The sequence below is a fragment of the Schistocerca cancellata genome, chromosome 4, assembly GCF_023864275.1.
Source record: "Schistocerca cancellata isolate TAMUIC-IGC-003103 chromosome 4, iqSchCanc2.1, whole genome shotgun sequence".
In the NCBI taxonomy this organism is placed as follows: Eukaryota; Metazoa; Arthropoda; class Insecta; order Orthoptera; family Acrididae; genus Schistocerca; species Schistocerca cancellata.
This window is the reverse complement of record NC_064629.1, coordinates 192,193,155-192,212,312: the sequence shown is the minus strand read 5'-3', so window position 1 is coordinate 192,212,312 and position 19,158 is coordinate 192,193,155. Positions and strand designations below refer to the sequence as shown.

The 19,158-nt window shown below is 42.8% G+C and overlaps 1 protein-coding gene across 3 annotated transcripts in view; it reads left to right on the top strand.

Moving 5' to 3' along the window:
- The window catches only part of LOC126184361 (RNA-binding protein Ro60-like), a 128,604-nt gene that overhangs the window by 13,614 nt on the left and 95,832 nt on the right, over positions 1-19,158 (top strand). For all 3 annotated transcript variants that reach the window (XM_049926744.1, XM_049926742.1, XM_049926743.1), the window contains one exon: positions 9,674-9,862. In XM_049926744.1, the coding sequence (XP_049782701.1) occupies positions 9,674-9,862 (189 nt within the window). The remainder of the gene's footprint in view (positions 1-9,673; positions 9,863-19,158) is intronic.

The window sequence follows — 19,158 nt, the reverse complement described above, 5'->3', positions numbered from 1 at the left end:
GCTTAGTTTCACGGAAGCTCAAAATTTAGTGCGGACACCAATTCGAGATGCTTTTAAGTTTCCACAATGAAACATTGTCTCAAAATATGGTAGAAAACCCAAAGAAATTCTGGTTGTATGTAAAGTACACTAGTGGCAAAAAACAGTCAATACCATCATTGCGCAATAGCGATGGAAATGTTACCGATGATGGTGCCACTAAAGTGGAGTTACTAAATACAGTTTTCCACAATTCCTTCACGAAAGAAGACGAAGTAAATGTTCCAGAATTCAAAACCAAAACAGCTGTTAGCATGAGTGACATAACATCTTAGGTGTGGCGAAACAACTCAAATCACTTAATAAAGGCAAGTCTTCCGGTACAGATGGTATACCAAACAGGTTCCTTTCAGAGTATGCAGACACAATAGCACCTTTCTTAGCAATCATATACAACCGCTCACTTGACGAAAGGTCTGTTCCTAAAGACTGGAAAGTAGCACAGGTCACATCAATATTCGAGAAAGGAAATAGGAGTAACCCATTGAATTACAGACCCATATCACTGACCTCAACTTGCAGTAGGATTTTGGAGCATATACTGTACTCGAACATTATGAATCACCGTGAAGAAAATGACGTATTGATGCATAACCAACACAGATTCAGAAAATATTGTTCTTGTGCAACACACCTCGCTCTTTATTCCTGTGAAGTAATGAGTGCTGTCGACAAGGGATCTCAGATCGATTCCATATTCCTAGATTTCCAGAAGGCTTTTGATACCGTTCCTCACAAGCGACTGTTAATCAAATTGTGTGCATGTGGTGTATTGTCTCAGTTGTGTGACTGGATTCGTGATTTCCTCTCAGAGAGGTCACAGTTCGTAGTGATAGACGGTAAATCATAGAGTAGAACAGAAGTGATATCTGGTGTTGCGCAAGGTAGTGTCATAGGCCCTCTGCTGTCCCTGATTTACATAAATGAACTTGGTGATAATCTGAGCAGCCCCCTTAGATTGTTTGCAGATGACGCTGTAATTTACCATCTAGTAAAATCATCAGACGGTAAATTCCAATTATAAAATTATCTAGAGAGAATTTCTGTATTGTGCGAAAAGTGGCAATTGGCACTAAACAAAGAAAAGTGTGAGGTCATCCACACGGATACAAAAAGAAATCCGATATATTTTGGGTATACAATAAATCGCACAAATCTAAGGGCTGTCAGTTTGACTAAATACTTAGGAATTACAATTAAGAGCAACTTAAATTGGAAAGACCACATAGATAATATTGTGGGGAAGATGAAACAAAGACTGGGCTTTGTTGGCAGGACACTTACAAGATGCAACAAACCCACTAAAGAGATACTTGTCCGTCCTCTGCTGGAATATTGCTGTGTGGTGTGGGATCCTTACCTGGCAGGATTCATGGAGGACATCGAAAAAGTGCAAAGAAGGGCAGCTCGTTTCATGTTATTGCACAATAGGGGCGAGAGTGTCACTGATATGATACGCGAGTTGAGGTGGCAGTCACTGAAACAAAGGCGGTTTCCTTAGCGGCGAGATCTATTTACGAAATTTTAATCACCAACTTTCTCTTCCGAATGCGAAAAAATTATGTTGACACCCACCTACGTAGGGTGAAATGATCATAAGAGAAATCAGAGCTCGGACGGAAAGGTTTATGTGTTTCTTTTTCCCACGCGCCATTCGAGAGTGGGATGGCAGAGAAGTGGTATGAAAATGCTTCGATGACCCCTCTGCCAGGCACTAAGTGTGAATTGCAGAGTAACTATGTAGATGTGGATGTAGACTTGTATGAGCTTTCCTGAGCATATTGTAAGTACTTGTACTTATTATGTACTTCCGTTCCTGATGTTACATTTGCCTTGTAATTATTATTTATTACCTTTTCTAATTTGTGTTTTGTGTAAACTATGCCACAGGTGTCAGATGATGATGATGATGATGATGATGATGATGATGATGACTCAAAACAGATCACAAATAAAGTTCTTAGTGATCAAGCATTTCCATGGAATTGCTACATGCCATTTAACATATTAACTCATTGGTAAAATAATCAGACGTTCGAGCTGTTGTATACATGGGAGTTCAGTTCTTTAAAGAAACAGGTTTTACTGATCATGATCTATTATTGAACCAGTCACATATGCATGAAGATCCTCTGTGTGATTGTATTTCGGTTATTAGGCAAATGCCTTTCTGGAATCTAGGAAGACAGAATCTACCATTTGCAATATATCGTGTATGGAAAAAGAAAGCATTGTTTCACACAAGTTGTTTTTCTAGAAACTGCATATTCTTTCAAAGATGCTTCTTTGATTGAGGATTGTCTTTATGTTAGAGATTTTATGCCGTGGGATTCTGCAATAGACAGATGATGATGATTTTGTTGTCTGTAATAGCACACTTCAATTCTTTGACACTTTGTCTACAGAAGGGAACTTCTGCCTGTACACTAGTAAATTCATATGGTGATATGTACTATTGGGAGCTTGTTGGATTATATCCACTAAAATGCTCTGTAGATGGCTATTTATAGCTGAAATCTGTATATGCAAGAAGAATAAAAGAACCAATGTGATTGCGACTGATTTCTGTATTCATATCCTTCCTTATTTATGGGGGGTGCTCATTCTGCAGCATAATCAAAAGAAATCTACAAGCCTTATTAGCTTTTTGTAGTCTGAATATTTTTTTTTAATTACATGAATGCTTGTTTCTATATCTCTCATTTTTGAGTTTATGGTCCAGTAAAACACTGTTTTTATAATAGTATCCTGTTGTGTGAATGAATTTTTAATGTAAAATTTAATATTTTACTTTCTGTCTGTTGTCATTAGTTTTTCTTCCCAGGCGCTAGATTTATTTCTGTTCTTATGCCTCTCACATATGGTAGTGCAGTACATTTATTGAGCAATTCTAAATTTCATTATGATTTGGATTTCACATTAAATTGTAGCCAGTGCAAAGATCAGAGAAATGCATGTGCTTACCTTTCTGACAGTCTTTTTTCTAGAGTAGTCTTGTGATGTGCCAGCCAATCATGGTTTAATGACATGTTTTCTTCAGTGTGGTATTGGTTTGTTTTAAACAGTGTCAAGAGGCTAGTCAGTCATCTCCAGTATGAGCTTCATAATGATTTGTAAGTTGACATCTTTATCACAGTTAGATACGAAGTATAATATTGATTTTGGGGAAAACTCTACTAATATATTGTGCATTCTGGAGCTACAGGGGGAAAAAAAAAAGATTAGGGAGGTATATGATGCACAGTCAAAGGAACCACACTCCTAAGTATTGAAGAACTTACAACTATTGACAGACCTCGCACCACCCCAGAATGTAGTGATGAAAAGCTACAATAAATTAAAAGGCAAATTAAACATGAAACCAAGTTCATTGAAAATAAAACACTACACAACGCCTTGCTTCATAGTTATTTAGTTATTTGTATATTCCAGGGATCATAATTGCAACCCATTACTATGATGTGGAAAGAGTTCATTTTACATATTCTCAGTGGAAAATATGACGAAATGCTGACAATTTGCACAATTTGTTAAGTTTTTATAATTTTTTAATAATTTTTTTTGGCATGCATACAGTGCCGTATCTGTATTAAATGACCTTAAAAAGTATGTGCACGCACGCTCTCTCTCTCTCTCTCTCTCTCTCTCTCTCTCTCTCTCTCTCTCTCTCTCTCTCTAAAACACAGATGTTAAAGTACTGGTGCTTCTCGTTTGCTGTAGTTTTATGCCAAAGAAGCTCTAATCAAGCTCAGTAAAGTTGTTCTGTCTGAAGATTGGCCTTGTACACCACAGAACTTTACTAGGCTCTGTGTTATTGGATGTGGTATACTCTTACTTCCTTCCAACTTTTGAACTGACCTTCCCAACCAGTTATGTAGGGTCTCTGTCCTAAAAGTTGGTAGGTGCATTTCCTCTGGTGTTTTGGTAGGTATTTGTGATGTAATTTGAGCGATGTGTAGCTGGAGTCAGCCCAAACAAATAGTGCTCATCACATTTTTCATGCAACGCAAAGCGTTGGTTCATTTACTGTTCCAAAGAAAATTATTTTCAAAGCAAAATTTTACGTGCCTACTCAGTAGGAAAGTCTCAAATTAGTCCAGTGCTATTTTCGTGTTAGTGATGTGTATGAACAGCGACAGTAACCTTAAGTAAGAATAACCAGTTCTTCAGCAGTGACTGAGCAGTGCTGCTGCATGGTGAGAAGTCAGGGCAGTGCTGTTGCTGCTGGTGTGCTGATTATTCTGTGTTTTACTGTCACTGTACATACATATTGATAACATGAATATCTTACTAGACTAATTTGAGGCTGCTCCGTTGAATAGGCACCTCAAATTCCACTTTAAAAATAGTTTTGTTCATAACTGGAAACAAATTGACACCGAGTCGACACTGCACATTTCATGAGAGATGTGGTGAGCAATATTTGTTTTGGCTAACTCCAGCTACACACTGCCAAAACACCAGAGAAAATGAGCCTGACAATTCTTAGGGGAGAGACCCTGTATACCTGGTCGAGATAATCACCTTCTTTCATATTCCATATCACAATATAAAGTATATAGTTTTTTTTTCTGGTGTTGCTCATGACTTGGTGCAAGCCTTTCAGGTGACACCACGCACCTATCTTGTCAGGTGTCTTAACTTTAACTGTATCCTGCATGTAATTTATGTAAGCTACAAAGATGAAGGCATTAAATTTTAGATGATATTACAAAGTTGGAACCAAATTTGAGTCCAAATCTGAAGGCAGGGTCACAGTGAAGTTCAACACTTAGAACCAAAAGTATGTATATTATTGACAAATATACAGCTGGAACAGAACTGATCTTGTATGCAAAGAATGCAGTTATTTATACAAGCACTAAATGGATGATAGTATTTATACAACCATTGAATATTGGTGATATACAAACATTACAAATGTTAGAGATTTCAAGAATCCTCCAGAAATAATAAATATGAAATAGTGACTAATTGCTGGTGATCAGGTTTGAACTGACATACAACACACCAGTCAACGATGCTAACCACTGCACCCCACTGCCTGCACGAGAGCTCACTGCATTGCTCCCTCTACTGGAGAAACAGCGACCCGCTGTTTCAGAAGCTCTCTTTGGAGCCAACTACATCACCCTGAATTTAGATATTGTCAGTGGTCCTCTGTTTGGTAACATTGGTGGATCCCTGTATTCTGGTTTTGTGGTTATATCATCTTAAATATGATGAGCATCAAAAGTAGCCTCTCCTGGCAAAGCTTCACATCTGTCAAGTGGGTATTCAGTTTACTTGAACCTCCCATTGTTGATATGTGCCTCTGGGCTGTAGCAGGGTCATGGACATTAGCTAGACCCAGGGTGCTCCATGCTGCCTTCTGTGACATCACTGGTGCCCGCTTCAATGGCATTTATGGTAATTCTTTTGTTGCACACCCACCACTCCTGCTTCAACCTTCTGATGACCAGACCCCAGGCTGTGCTTAGCTGTAGGCCATCTCCATTGTTGAGGGTGTTGTCACAAATTTTTATCTTGAGCACTTGTTTGATTATGCAGTGCCAGAAACTACTAGTCCGTGTGATAATTGATATCTCTTCAAATGCAATAAAATATCTGATTTCTAGAGCATGGTCCGCTACCACTCATTTCTCAGGGTACTGAAGGTGAAAGCTTCTCATGTTCTACACAGTGCTGTTCTATAATATGCGCAGTCTGTCCAACATAAAACTGTTGGCACCCATACGGTATTTTTATACTCCTGACATTCTGAGGCCTACATTCTCTTTCACAGGCCTCATAAGTTGTTGAATTTTTGTTGTAGTCCTGAATACAGAATTGATTTTATGCATCTTTAAGAGCCGGCTAATCTTTCCTGTTACTGAACCATAGAACAGCAAAAACACAAGCGTCGAGTCCTTCTTGGGGTCCTTCTGCTTCTGTGTTTTCAGAGAGATGGCTTATGAAATCTGGTGGTTACCGTAGCCATTTTCCTGGAATACTTTCCGTAAGTGGCTCAGTTCTGTCAGCAGGTTTTCAGCATCTGAGATGGATTCTGCTTGATGTACCAAGGTCCTTAGAACAGAAACTTTCCACGACTGATGGTGATAGCTGTTAACGTGCAGATCTCACTTTGTGTGGGTGGGTTTCTGGTGAACACTATGACTGAGATGCCCATTTGCTTTCCATCAGATGAGGTGGTCAAGGAAAGGAAAGACACCACCAGTCTCTACCTCCATAATAAACTTAATGTTGTTATGGATATTGTTGATGGCGTCCAAGAATTCTCCCAGTTTTTCACATCCATGAGACCAGACGATGTGCATGTCATCGACATAACAATAAAAGTAGGCTTTGCAGGAGCCATAACCAGGGCGATATCCTCAAAGTGCTCCGTAAACAGGTTGGCCATAACTGGAGCTATTGGGCTCCCAATTATGACACCATCTGAATGATTCATCGTTCATTGTCTGGCATCATGGAAACTGGGAAAATTCTTGGGTCACATCAACAATATCCATAACAACATTAAGTTTACCATGGAAGTAGAGACCGATGGTGCCTTGCTTTTCCTTAATGTCCTTATACGCCATAAAGCAAATGGGTTTCTGAGCCACAGTGTTAACCAGAAACCACCTGCACAAACCAATATCTACATTCTAACAGCCATCACCATCCATCACAGAAAGGTTCTGTTCTGAGGACCTTGGTGCATTGAATAGAAGCCGTCTCAGATGCTGAAAACCTGTCAAAGGAATTGAGTCACTTAGGGAAAGTATTCAAGAAAAGTGGCTACGACAACTGCCAGATTTTGCAAGCCATCTTTCTGAAAGCACGGAAGCAGAAGGACTCAGAGGAGGACTCAAATGAGCTTATGTTTTTGCCTTTCTATGGCTCGGTAACAAGGAAGATTAGTTAGCTCCTAAAGAGGAATAAAATCAGTTCTGTCTTCAGGGCTCCAACAAAAAATTCGACAACTCATGAGGCCTGTGAAAACAATTTAGCCCTCAGAGTATGTTTGAAATTCACATGGGCATTGGCAGTTTTATGTTGGACAGACCGTGCATATTATTAAACAGCACTGTGTAGAACAAGAGATGCTTTCACCTTCAGTACCCTGAGCAATCAGCGGTAACGGAGCATGCTCTAGAAAACGGACATCTTGTTGTATTTGAAAAGATATCAGTTATTACATGGACTAGTTGTTTCTGGGACTGAGTAATTAAACAAGTGCTTGACATAAAAATTTATGGCAACACCCTCAATAATAACTATGGCCTACCGCTAAGTGCAGCTTGAGACCTGGCCATCGGAAAGTTGAAGCAGGTGTGGTGGGCGAGCAACGAAAACATTACCCTATATGGCATTGGAGTGGGCACCAGTGGCATCATAGAAGGCAGTGTGGCTACATAAGGACAGTAGCAGCAACCAAAAAACAGTATCCACTTGACAATGGCTGAGGAGTACTCAGCCAGAAACTCGTGCCTTTTAAACTCCTTGATGTGGCTGGAAGCTTGAGAGACTTTTATCAGCACATCTTCTGCAAAACTGTGCATTCAACAATTATTTTTTATTTCATATTTATCATTTCTGGAAGGTTCTTGAAATGTCTTACATTTGTTTATCTGGAATATTCAGTGGTTGTATGTTGTATGAATACAAGCACTACATCATTCCTAAGGTCTGTATAGTCAGGAAACAGATGGATTCCAGAAGAGGAGTAAGTGAGCTGCATATCAGGCATCAAAGAGTATTTTCCAGGATCCAACAAAATGCCTGAAAGGATTCGACGCAGTTGCCAAGTACAGCAGTTGGGATGAGACGATGTGTTTGGCAGTGTATACTTTCACTTGGAGAGCACAGACCAGTAATGCTTAGAGAATAACAAAGAGCAGCTCAGGCAAATTCAAGGCTGAATTGGAGAAAACATTTACTGGCAATCAACAGCAAGTCCACTTAGCACAAGAGCAAGTGAAGAACACAGCCCAATGTCATGGTAAAATTTCATAGTTATACATACAGAATGTTTTGGCTCTTTACAACATTGTGAATCCGAATATTACAAAAGCTATCAGAACCTCACATTTAATTAAGAGTTGTAGAAGACATGTAAAGGGTGTAATAATAACAGAAGAGTTCATTAAGTGGTGCGAACACATTGAGAAAATGAACCAGAAATGAGTCAGATGAAGGAGTTATAATTGACTCCTAAAAGTGGTACCTACGGCAGTTGTGGAAGACCGCCATGGCCACACTTCTCTCATACACCATATAATAAGAGAAGAGATACAGCAGATATGGGAATGAGAATTGTTGGACCAAATACAGAAGAGACATTAACCATGAATGTCAGCAGGTTGTGCAGATTGTTGAAGAAGGGGTCTGTTGACCTTTGGTGCCAAACTCTACCACCAGTGGAATGCATAGTGAAGAATGTACAATCAGTTCCACAAGAAGGTGTATGCCGTTATGTGTATAAAATAAAAAACACTATTATAAATATAAGTTTACATGGAAATATATGTTATTACTAATTGCACAATTACCTAATAGTCAATCCAGTTGCCACGATTATCAATTATAGCTTGACACCTTAGCCCTCTCTCCAGTAAATCATCCCTGTTTCGAACCTCTAAATATCGTTTGACCCACTTCGCAATGAATGTCTTTGAATTTCTAAGAACTTTAGCAGCAGCTCCATATGAAAGCTTTGATCCCTTTGGATGATTTACAAGAAACACTGCCTCGTGATGCTTCAAATATTTTGCACTCATTTTAAACTGCAATCGACAAAACAAAACATTCAACTCTCACACTGTTTATCTATACACTGTGCAAAATTGCATTGATTACAGACCCGAGACCACTACCAGAGGTATCGCTGTGAATGTTACATTTAAAATATGGCGTACACTTCCTTGTGGAACTGACTGTATGTGGCCAACTCAGACTTACACCACTACTGTCAAACAACCACCCATCATCCAACCAATGTACATACACGGAGCTTTTCAATGGAGTAAAATCCCCTGCAGAAGAACAGACTTGGAAGTATAAAGTACAACAACATGCTAGTTTATTTTCACTGTGGATGCCTTGGACTCATTGTGTACTGTTACAGAGAAAGATGGCTATTATGCTGCAATATTTCAACTATCACAATAGTCCTGTTCACTCCAGTGAACTGTAGATGATTATAGTAGACCTGCGGGATGGAGCTGATCGCAGTACCCTGGAGGAGGTCACTCCCTAAGACTGTTGTCATTCCCCATCACCATGCAGAGGTACCAGCAGGTTGAACCGACTAAAAATCTGCAATGCATCATCAGTTAGATTTGTGCAGGATACAACTAATAGAGAGCATGCTATCTTTTCATGCAAAAATTGTTTATCTATATCTTGCCAGGCAAATGCTGTGATGATTTATTCAACAAGGCTGTACTGATCTTTTTCCCCCCATCCTTGTCTATCTCAGTAGTACAGCCTATCTAATTACAGCACACAATTGAAGTATTATGTTCTACTCCTTCTACTCACATGAAGAATTTTCTTTAACTTTAAAGTTCATCGATATTCAAGTTTTTTCCATAAATTTAAGTCCATTGTTTGGCTGTTTGACTAAAAAAAACTCTCTGTGTTCAAGGAAATGGCGGTATCAGCGGAAACACGACTGAAAAGGTTCTTACACTATGGATCTGAACTTCCATGTTATGAAGCTGGTGCATGGAAAATAAATATTGCCTCTCCAAACTATGAAGCAGTGGAACTGACATCAGTTGATTCTCTAATTTCTGAAGGGAAAGGAAGTGATGTAGTAAAACACATAATTGAGGTAAGAAGAATAATTTGTGGAAGTTGAAATTAATTTGTATTAATGTTTACATCATGTTAGTGATTCCTGTGCTAAAATATCTACTGAAATAAGGTGAAGGAATGAATATATAAGGAGGAATAATGAAGGATTAAGAAAAAATATTGATATTTTAGATGACTGATCAGAGCAGGGCATGTTGGTTAGCATGTTCTTAGCTGTTGTTTCATTCTGTTCCTTTTCAGTCTTGTCTTCATACCTCCTTCCTTTTTATCCAACTTTTTTCCAACTTGTGTCACATTTTATTCAGCATCATTATTGCATGGGCAGAAATAATTAAGTCTTGTAAACAATAGCAAAGACACAGACACACTTCACTCATTTTGGTAGAGATGGGACTATTCACGTGAGCTCGGTTTCACTTCTCCTAATTTGACTATCTAGTTTTCAAGAATATGGAGACAATTGTTAGTTTACTTCGCTCACAGTCAACTCAGGTGCTAATATAAGATGTGTTCAGTCAGTTCCAGAGAACTATGGAAGGAAATGAAACTTCCTGGTGGGTTAAAACTATGTGTCAGACGAAGACTCGAACTCAGGACCTTTGCCTTTCGCGGGCATTTGCTCTACCAATTGAGCTACCCAAGCATGACTGGATTTCCCATCCTCACAATGTTACTTCCACCAGTGCTTGGGAGGACAGGGTGTGAGTTGTGCTTGGATAGCTCTGTTGGTAGAGCACTTGCCCATGAAAGGCAAAAGTTCTAAGTTCGTCTCAGTCTAGCACACAGTTTTAATCTGCCAGGAAGTTTCATATCAGCACACACTCTGCTGCAGAGTGAAAATCTCTTTCTGGAACTATGGAAGGTTTTGTGACTTAAATAAAGCAGCAGCCAAGAGAAGCATACCAGAGAAGTCCAAAAAGATTATATGCCAGTATGGCATGAGGAGACAAGCAGACTTGCTGCTGAATTTGATTGAACAAACTCCTATGAAACAGTGCCAAAGCTTCAGAAATCACCGAATCATGCCAGGAAAGCTAAATAGGTGAAAACTGATGTGAGTATAAATTTCAGCCATTCCAGCATGACAACTGGGCTCCTGGTCAACACCACTGAGGAAGTGACCATTCAAATACTGTTGAATTTCCAGAAAATCTGTCGTGCTTTCTTTTTCAACTGCATTATTATAATCACATCGACTGTTGCAAGTCTAAAATTATTACATATCTGAAACAGTGGAAAGACTCTGACCTTTCACAAGCTTCAAACTAATCATATTGCTCATCCTCACCCACTCATGAAAGGTTGGTTGTTCACAGAATAATGGCTGAAATGTTAAACCCAGTAGATCAAGCTGGATCACACCAGTGTTGTTGCTGCACTGATCAGGTCCACCCTTTAACCAATTATGAGGAAACTGGATTTGACAAGAAACAAACAGTCGTGGTTTTTCTAGACTGGCTGCTGTGTGCGACATTCTGGGGAAGAATACTTTTAATGAAACAGTCCCATACACAAACTCATTCCCTTACTGGATAGTATGCTAAATGACAGCCTGTCATAAACTTCCTGGCAGATTAAAACTGTGTGACCGACCGAGACTCGAACTCTGGACCTTTGCCTTTCGCGGGCAAGTGCTCTACCATCTGAGCTACCGAAGCACAACTCACACCCAGTCCTCACAGCTTTACTTCTGCCAGTATCTTGTCTCCTACCTTTCAAACTTTACAGAAGCTCTCCTGCGAACCTTGCAGAACTAGCACTCCTGAAAGAAAGGATACTGTGGAGACATGGCTTAGCCACAGCCTGGGGGATGTTTCCAGAATGAGATTTTAACTCTGCAGCGGAGTGTGTGCTGATATGAAACTTCCTGGCAGATTAAAACTGTGTGGCCGACCGAGACTCGAACTCTGGACCTTTGCCTTTCGCGGGCAAGTGCTCTACCATCTGAGCTACCGAAGCACAACTCACACCCAGTCCTCACAGCTTTACTTCTGCCAGTATCTCGTCTCCTACCTTTCAAACTTTACAGAAGCTCTCCTGCGAACCTTGCAGAACTAGCACTCCTGAAAGAAAGGATACTGTGGAGACATGGCTTAGCCACAGCCTGGGGGATGTTTCCAGAATGAGATTTTCACTCTGCAGCGGAGTGTGTGCTGATATGAAACTTCCTGGCAGATAAAAACTGTGTGGCCGACCGAGACTCGAACTCTGGACCTTTGCCTTTCGCGGGCAAGTGCTCTACCATCTGAGCTACCGAAGCACGACTCACGCCCAGTCCTCACACCTTTACTTCTGCCAGTATCTCGTCTCCTACCTTCCAAAGTTTCATATCAGCGCACACTCCGCTGCAGAGTGAAAATCTCATTCTGGAAGCCTCTCAGAAGTTCACTCCTACCACAGGCAGAGTACATTCCACAAACAGAACGACAGTCTGGCTTTGAGTTTAGCACTGCGCCCCCCCCCCCACCCCCCCACTCCAATCATCAGGGACACCAGTCCTCACTTCTGAGCCAGAGAAGTGTAAGTCTTCTTTGGCTCCTCTCGCCAGGAAGGGATCCCTGGGGTCACTCCCTTCCCAGGTTTCTGCTAGTGGGAACGATAATGCCCGCCAGTGGCTGAAGTGCCCAAAAGCTTCATGATCCTCCTCAGTCCCAGAGACTGATTCAGTGAAGCCCTCCCAGTGAGAGAAACCCAAGAAGCAGGGAGTCAAGTCCAAAAATAAGAGCCCTAAGACCAAGGAAATTGCTGTGGCACCCATACCACCGCTACCTACAAGCTCTGCGTCTGGGGATGAGGTGGAGATTCTGGCGTCCGCTGATGACCTAGATCTCGCCGGACCCGCAGACACAATGGATATAGACTGCTGAGGCAATAAGTCGGTGGCAGGAGGTGACCCTGAGGCGTAAACTGCCTCATTGAATGTTCCATGCATTCCCAGTCTCACGATGTCATCCTCCAGTGTGATTGTGGTGGTTTTTTCCACCGCCTGTCTGAGCTATGCCAACTGTTAAGCTTTACAACTGCTTTCTCCATTGCCCCCCCCCCCCCTCCCCCCCAGGAAACCTGGTTCCCTGCAATGCGGACCCCTACCCTCGGTGGCTGTAAGGGATATTACAGGAACTGTAGTGACTATAATCGAGTGTCAGGTGGAGTTTGCGTTTATGTCCTAAACTCAGTCTGTAGTGCAACTGTGCCCCCTTCAAACCCCTCTTGAAGCCGTGGCTGTCGGAATAAGGACAACATGGGAAATAGCTGTCTGCAATGTATATCTTCCTCCAGATGGTGCAGTACACCTAAATGCACTGATTGATCAACTCCCTAAACCTTTCCAACTTTGGGGAGATTTTAACGCCCATAACCCCTTGTGGAGCGGCTCCATGGTTACTGGCTGAGGCAGAGATGTCGAAACTTTACTGTCTCAGTTCGACCTCTGCCTCTTAAATACTTAGGCCGCCACACATTTCAGTGTGCCTCCTGGTAGCTACTTGGCCATTGATTTATCTGTTTGCAGCCCAGGGCATCTATCCACTGGAGAGCACATGACGACCTGTGTGATAGTGACCACTTCCCCATCTTCCTGTCACTGCCCCGGCATCAGGTCCACGGACACTTGACCAGATGGGCTTTAAACAAGGTAGACTGGGAAACTTTCACCTCTACAGTCACCATTTACTCTCCCCCACATGGTGACATCTATGTGATGGTTGAGCAAGGTGACTACAGCAATCATTAATCCGGCGGAAAACACAATCCCTCACTCTTCAGAGTGCCCCCGGCAAAAGGCAGTCCCTCGGTGGTTGCCGGAAGTTGCTGAGGCAATTCAGCATCAGCGTGCTCTACAGCAGCATAAGTGGCAGCCTTCTCTGGAGCACGTAATAGCCTTTAAGCAGCTCCACGCCCGCGTCCGGCATCTTATCAAAAGATGGAAGCAGGAGTGTTGGGAGAGATACGTCTCGACCATTGGATGCCATATGTCACCTTCTCAAGGCTGGACGAAGATCAGATGTGTTCTTGGGTACCAGACCCCAACAGGTGTCCCTGGCATTAACATCAATGGCATGTTGTCTACCGACACAAACGCGATTGCTGACCACTATGCTCGAGCTTCTGCATCGGAGAACTACACCCCAGCCTTTCGCACCCTCAAACAGCAGGCAGATGGAAAGGAAAGTCCTCTTGTTCACTATATACCACTGCGTACCCTATAACACCCCATTTACAGTGTGGAAGCTCCTCAGTGCCCTTGCACATTGCCCCAACACAGCTCCTGGGCTAGATCAGATCCACGGTCAGATGACTAAACATCTCTCATCTGACTACAAGCTACATCTCCTTGTCATCTTCAACTGGATCTGGTGCAGTGGCATCTTTCCATCGCAGGGGCGGTACAGCACCATCGTTCCGGTGCTTAAACCTGGTAAAAAGCCCATAAGCCTCACCAAAGTTCTTTGTAAGCTGCTGGAACGTATGATGTGTCGGCGGTTGGGTTGGGTCCAGGAGTCATGTGGCCTACTGGCTCCATGTCAGGGCGGCTTCTGCCAGGGTCACTCTACCACTGACAATCTTGTGTCCCTCGAGTCTGCCATCCGAACAGCCTTTTCAAGACGCCAATGTCTGGTTGCCGTCTTTTTTTGATTTATGTAAAGTGTATGACACCACTTGGCTACATCATATCCTTGCCACATTATACGAGTGGGGTCTCAGAGGCCCGCACCTGATTTTTATGCAAAATTTTCTGTCACTTCGTACTTTCCATCTCCAAGGTGGTGCCTCCCATAGTTCGCCCCATATCCAGGAGAATGGGGTCCTGCAGGGCTCCGTATTGAGTGTAGCTCTATTTTTAGTGGCCATTAATGGTCAAGCAGCAGCTGTAGGGCTGTCCACTCGCTGTCTCTGTACACAGATGACTTCCTTATTTCGTACTGCACCACCAGTACTGGTGTTGCTGAGTGATGCCTACAGGGAGCCATTCACAAGGTGCAGTTATGGGCTCTTGCCCACAGTTTCCAGTTTTCGGCCGCTAAGTCGTGTGTCATGCACTTGTGTTGGCATTGTACCGTTCGTCTAGAACCAGAACTTTACCTTCATGACAATCCACTCATTGTAGTAGAGACATATTGATTGTTAGTAATGGTTTTCGATGCTCGATTGACTTGGCTTCCTCTCCTCTGTCAGCTTAAGCAGAAGTGCTGGCAGCACCTCAATGCCCTCTGCTGCCTGAGCAACACAAACTGGGGTGCAGATTGCTCTACGCTGCTGCAGCTCTACAGAGCCCTTGTTCAATCCCGCCTTGACTATGGGAGTCTGGTTTATGATTCGGCGACATCCTCAGCGCTGCGTTTTCTCAGGCCAGTGCACCACTGCGGTGTTCGCATAATGACAGGAGCTTTTAGGATGAGTCCGGTGACCAGCGTCCTGTTGGAGGCGGGAGTCCCTCCTTTGCAGGTTAGGCGTGTGCAATTGCTCTCCACATTACACATGTTCGTAGTTCTCCTGCACTTTTGAATTACCGTCTCCTTTTCCTGCCCATGGCGGTTCATCTCCCACATTGGCGACCCAGGTCGGGGCTTACAATTGCAGTTAATGTGCGATCCCTTCTCTCCAAACTGGAGTCCTTGCCTTTACCACCTATACTTGAGGTTCATTCATGAGCACCTCCATGGTGTACATCTAGTCCGTGGCTTCGTCTGGACCTTTCACATGGCCCTAAGGACTCAGTTAACCCTGCGACTCTCTGCTGTCACTTCCTCTGTTGGCTTTGCGTATGTTCATGGAGGACATACAGAACAGCACTTCTTGCCAGGTGGCTGAAGTTTTTTCACTGCAGAGCTGTAAGCCACATCTCGTGCTTTTCAGCACATCTGCTCATGCCCAGGCGAGTCGTTTCTCTTGTGTACTGGCTCCTTGAGCAGCCTACAGGCTATCGACCAGTGCTACCCTTGTCATCCTTCGGTAGCGACCATCCAGGAGTTTTATCTATGCCCTGGAACAGTCAAGTCATCATTCAGTGGTGTTTTTCTGGACCACAGGTCATGTCGGAATCCGAGGCAACGAACTTGCCAACAGGCTGGCCAAACAGGCTACGCAGAAACCGCTTATGGAGATCGGCTTCTCTGAAACTGACCTGCATTCAGTATTATGCCGCAAGGTTTTGCTACTTTGGGAGACAGAATGGCATAGTCTCAGTACGCATAACAAGCTGTGTGCCATTAAGGAAATTAAGAATGTGTGGAAGACCTCTGTACGCACCTCTCACAGGGATGCTGTGGTTCTCTGTCAGCTTCGCGTTGGCCATACGTGGCTGACGCATGGTTACCTCCTCCGTCACGAGGACCCATCTTAGTGTCATTGTGTCTCACGAATGATGGTCATCCATCTCTTGCTGGACTGCCCACTTTTAGCCACTGTGCGGCCGACTTTTAACCTTCCCTGCACCCTACCTTCAGTGTTCGGTGACAATGCCTCAACTGCAGCTTTAGATTCACGTTTTATTCGTGAGGGTGAGTGTTATCATTTGCTCTAAGTTTTAGCACATGTCCTTTGTCCCTGTGTGACCTCCACCCTAGTGCTTTCAAGGTGGGGGTTTTAATGTGTTGCAGAGTGGGAGTGACTGGCTTTTCCTTTTTATCCTCATGGTCAGCCAGCCATGGTCACCTGCTTTCTTGTTTTAACCTCTTCTACCTGTTTCTTGCATCTTTGTGGTTTTCTTGTCCCCTTTTGTCCATTTAAGTGTTTGTTGCCCTTCAGTAGTTGTTGTGGTTTTTTCTTTCATTCTGTTTTGTGTTGTATAAGTCTCATTGTCTTATTCTCACCCTTGTGGCATTGTTTCCTTCGGAGCAAGGGACCGATGACCTCGTAGTTTGGTCCCTTCACCCCTCTTTTAAAACAACCAACCAACTATCCAGCTCTGGAAAGTGAGGTAACAGTTGTATCTGAGAATTGGTATATGGGGGCCTTAATAGCAACATGCAAACTTACAGTACCCCTTCTTAGGTAGTTATTTATTTTCTGTAGCGAACTGGTGGCCAACCCCATGTGACATGTTTGTTGTGATACCTAGTGTCATAACAGCAGAGTATGGAACTTCCTGTCTCTCAAAAAATGTCATCACCACTCTGAGTCTATCTTTGTGTTACTGGGCTAGTGGGGTAATATATTCCCCCCCCCCCCCCCCCCCCCCCCCCACTTTAACTGACCTCTAGGGGCAGTAGTGCCTGGAATGGAACCAGAACCAGTGACATTGAGGGGAAGTGGATAGGGCCTCAGGGACTTGTCCTTTCAGAACTGGAGGCAGTGATTTGATCTCGATAGGCTCCTCATAGTTAATTTTCCATGGTGGTCTGGCCATTGTGGGTGTATGGCAGGAGTGGGAGCTGTATTTGTGTCTCTATTCCAAGTCTCATGCCTCAGTAGTGTGTTTACATTTTGTGGCTTTGCTGTTGCAGCTGTACCGGTTATGAAGCTAAATAATGACAAAGTTGTTTGTACACTGTTAGACAGTTATTAAACTAATAGTTTTCAATGGTGTTTTGTGCTGTTTGTGGCAAAATAATGACTTAATAAACTTTTGGAAATGTTTGCTCACTGCGTTTTTTAGTTTTTTCTGTGTGTTGAAGTCGTTTAGTAAATTTTGTGCTTTAGTTTTCAGCTTTCATTTCTTATTGTTCTTTTCAGTAACTGTAAAATTTTACCATGAGTGAGAAGTGTGGGCCCTGTTGTAGGTTTGTGAATAGTGGGTTACAGTGTGGTATTTGTTCAAAGTATTTTCATTTGGGGGGGGGGGGGGATGAAGTGGGGAAGTGGGCATTCTAGCAAGATCCTCTCCTGGGAGTGCAGAGTCTGTACTAGAAATATGTTGATAGAGGAGTAAAAGCATAACATCTGTGCCCTTCAGGTGCAGTTACCACAGGCAAAGGAGGAACTAGATAGGTTGAGGAGGGTGAAGGGTGCTGGGGAATGGGAATGGGCAGTTGGCAAGAAGGCAGCTAGGAGGAGGTGGAGGTATTCAGACAGTTTCACTTTGCGTACATGCAATAGGTTTGACCAACTGTCAGAGTTGTGTGGAGAGGAACCTCTTGTAGCTGTAGGTGTAGGAAACATGCATCAGTCCTCAGCAGTTAGGAGACCTAAGTCAGTTACAAAGCATAACAGAAAGAAGAAGGTTCTGTTGCTAGGTAGTTCACACGGTAGAGGTGTGGGCCAGCAGTTGCAGGAAGTGTTGGGGAGTGAGTACCAGGTCGCCAGGATTGTGAAGCCTAGTGCAGGATTGGCTCAGGTGACTGACAGCATAGGGGAGTTATGTAGGAATTTTACAAACAAGGATCAGGTAGTGATAGTGGGTGGAGCAGGGAATACTCTTGATAGGGACAGGGAATATGATGTAGGTGGTGACCTGGTAAACATAGCTACTCAGACTGGTGGCACTGATGTGCATTTCGTGCAACTATTTCAGCGTCATGATCGGCATCATCTTAATGCGGCTGTTGGGCACGTTAACATGGGGCTGGAGAAGGCACTGATGGCAGAGGGCATGGGTCACATTGTCACATTGCGGTGGTGCCAGTTGAGTCTGTCAGTAGATCAGGTTTCACTAGGCATGGTGTGCACCTTAAGTGGTAAGGGAAGGGTAGGCTGGCAAAGCTTATAGGTGACAGTGTAGTGGGTGGTGGTGGGATCACTCATGGAAAAATTCCTGCAGTAGTTGGTGTTAGAGCTGCACCTCTTTTAGATTGAAGTCAGCTGATAGGTATACGTGCTTAAAGAAAGTTCCTCTAACTAAGGAATCACCTTCAGAGGACGTCATGTTTCCAAGTAGAGAAGGAATTAGCATATTTCATCAAAATATAAGAGGTATTAGAGATAAAGTTAGTGAACTGCTTATAGATGTTGACTCCGAAATTGTTGGTATATCGAAGCACCACTTAAATAATTTGACAATTCAGATACTACCTTTACTGGGATACAGATCCATTTGAGTCTGTAGACATATCACAGCACTGCACTGAACAGATATTTAAATGTTGTGCAGGAACAGTTGAATTTAGTGAAACTAAACTTCTAATTGATGTTGTTTATAGGTCCCTTAACTCTGACATCAGAGCATTTCTGCTCAAGCTAGAAGGTTCTTGATTCACTTTATAGGAAGTACTTAAAATTAATTATATGTGGTGACTACAATATTAATTTTGTGTATGATTGTGCAAGAAAAAGGACGTTGGTAGATCTCCTAAATTCATATGATCTGATGCAGACTGTGTTTTTTCCAACTAGGGTGCAGGGGAACAGTAGCACAGCCATAGACATTATTTTTAT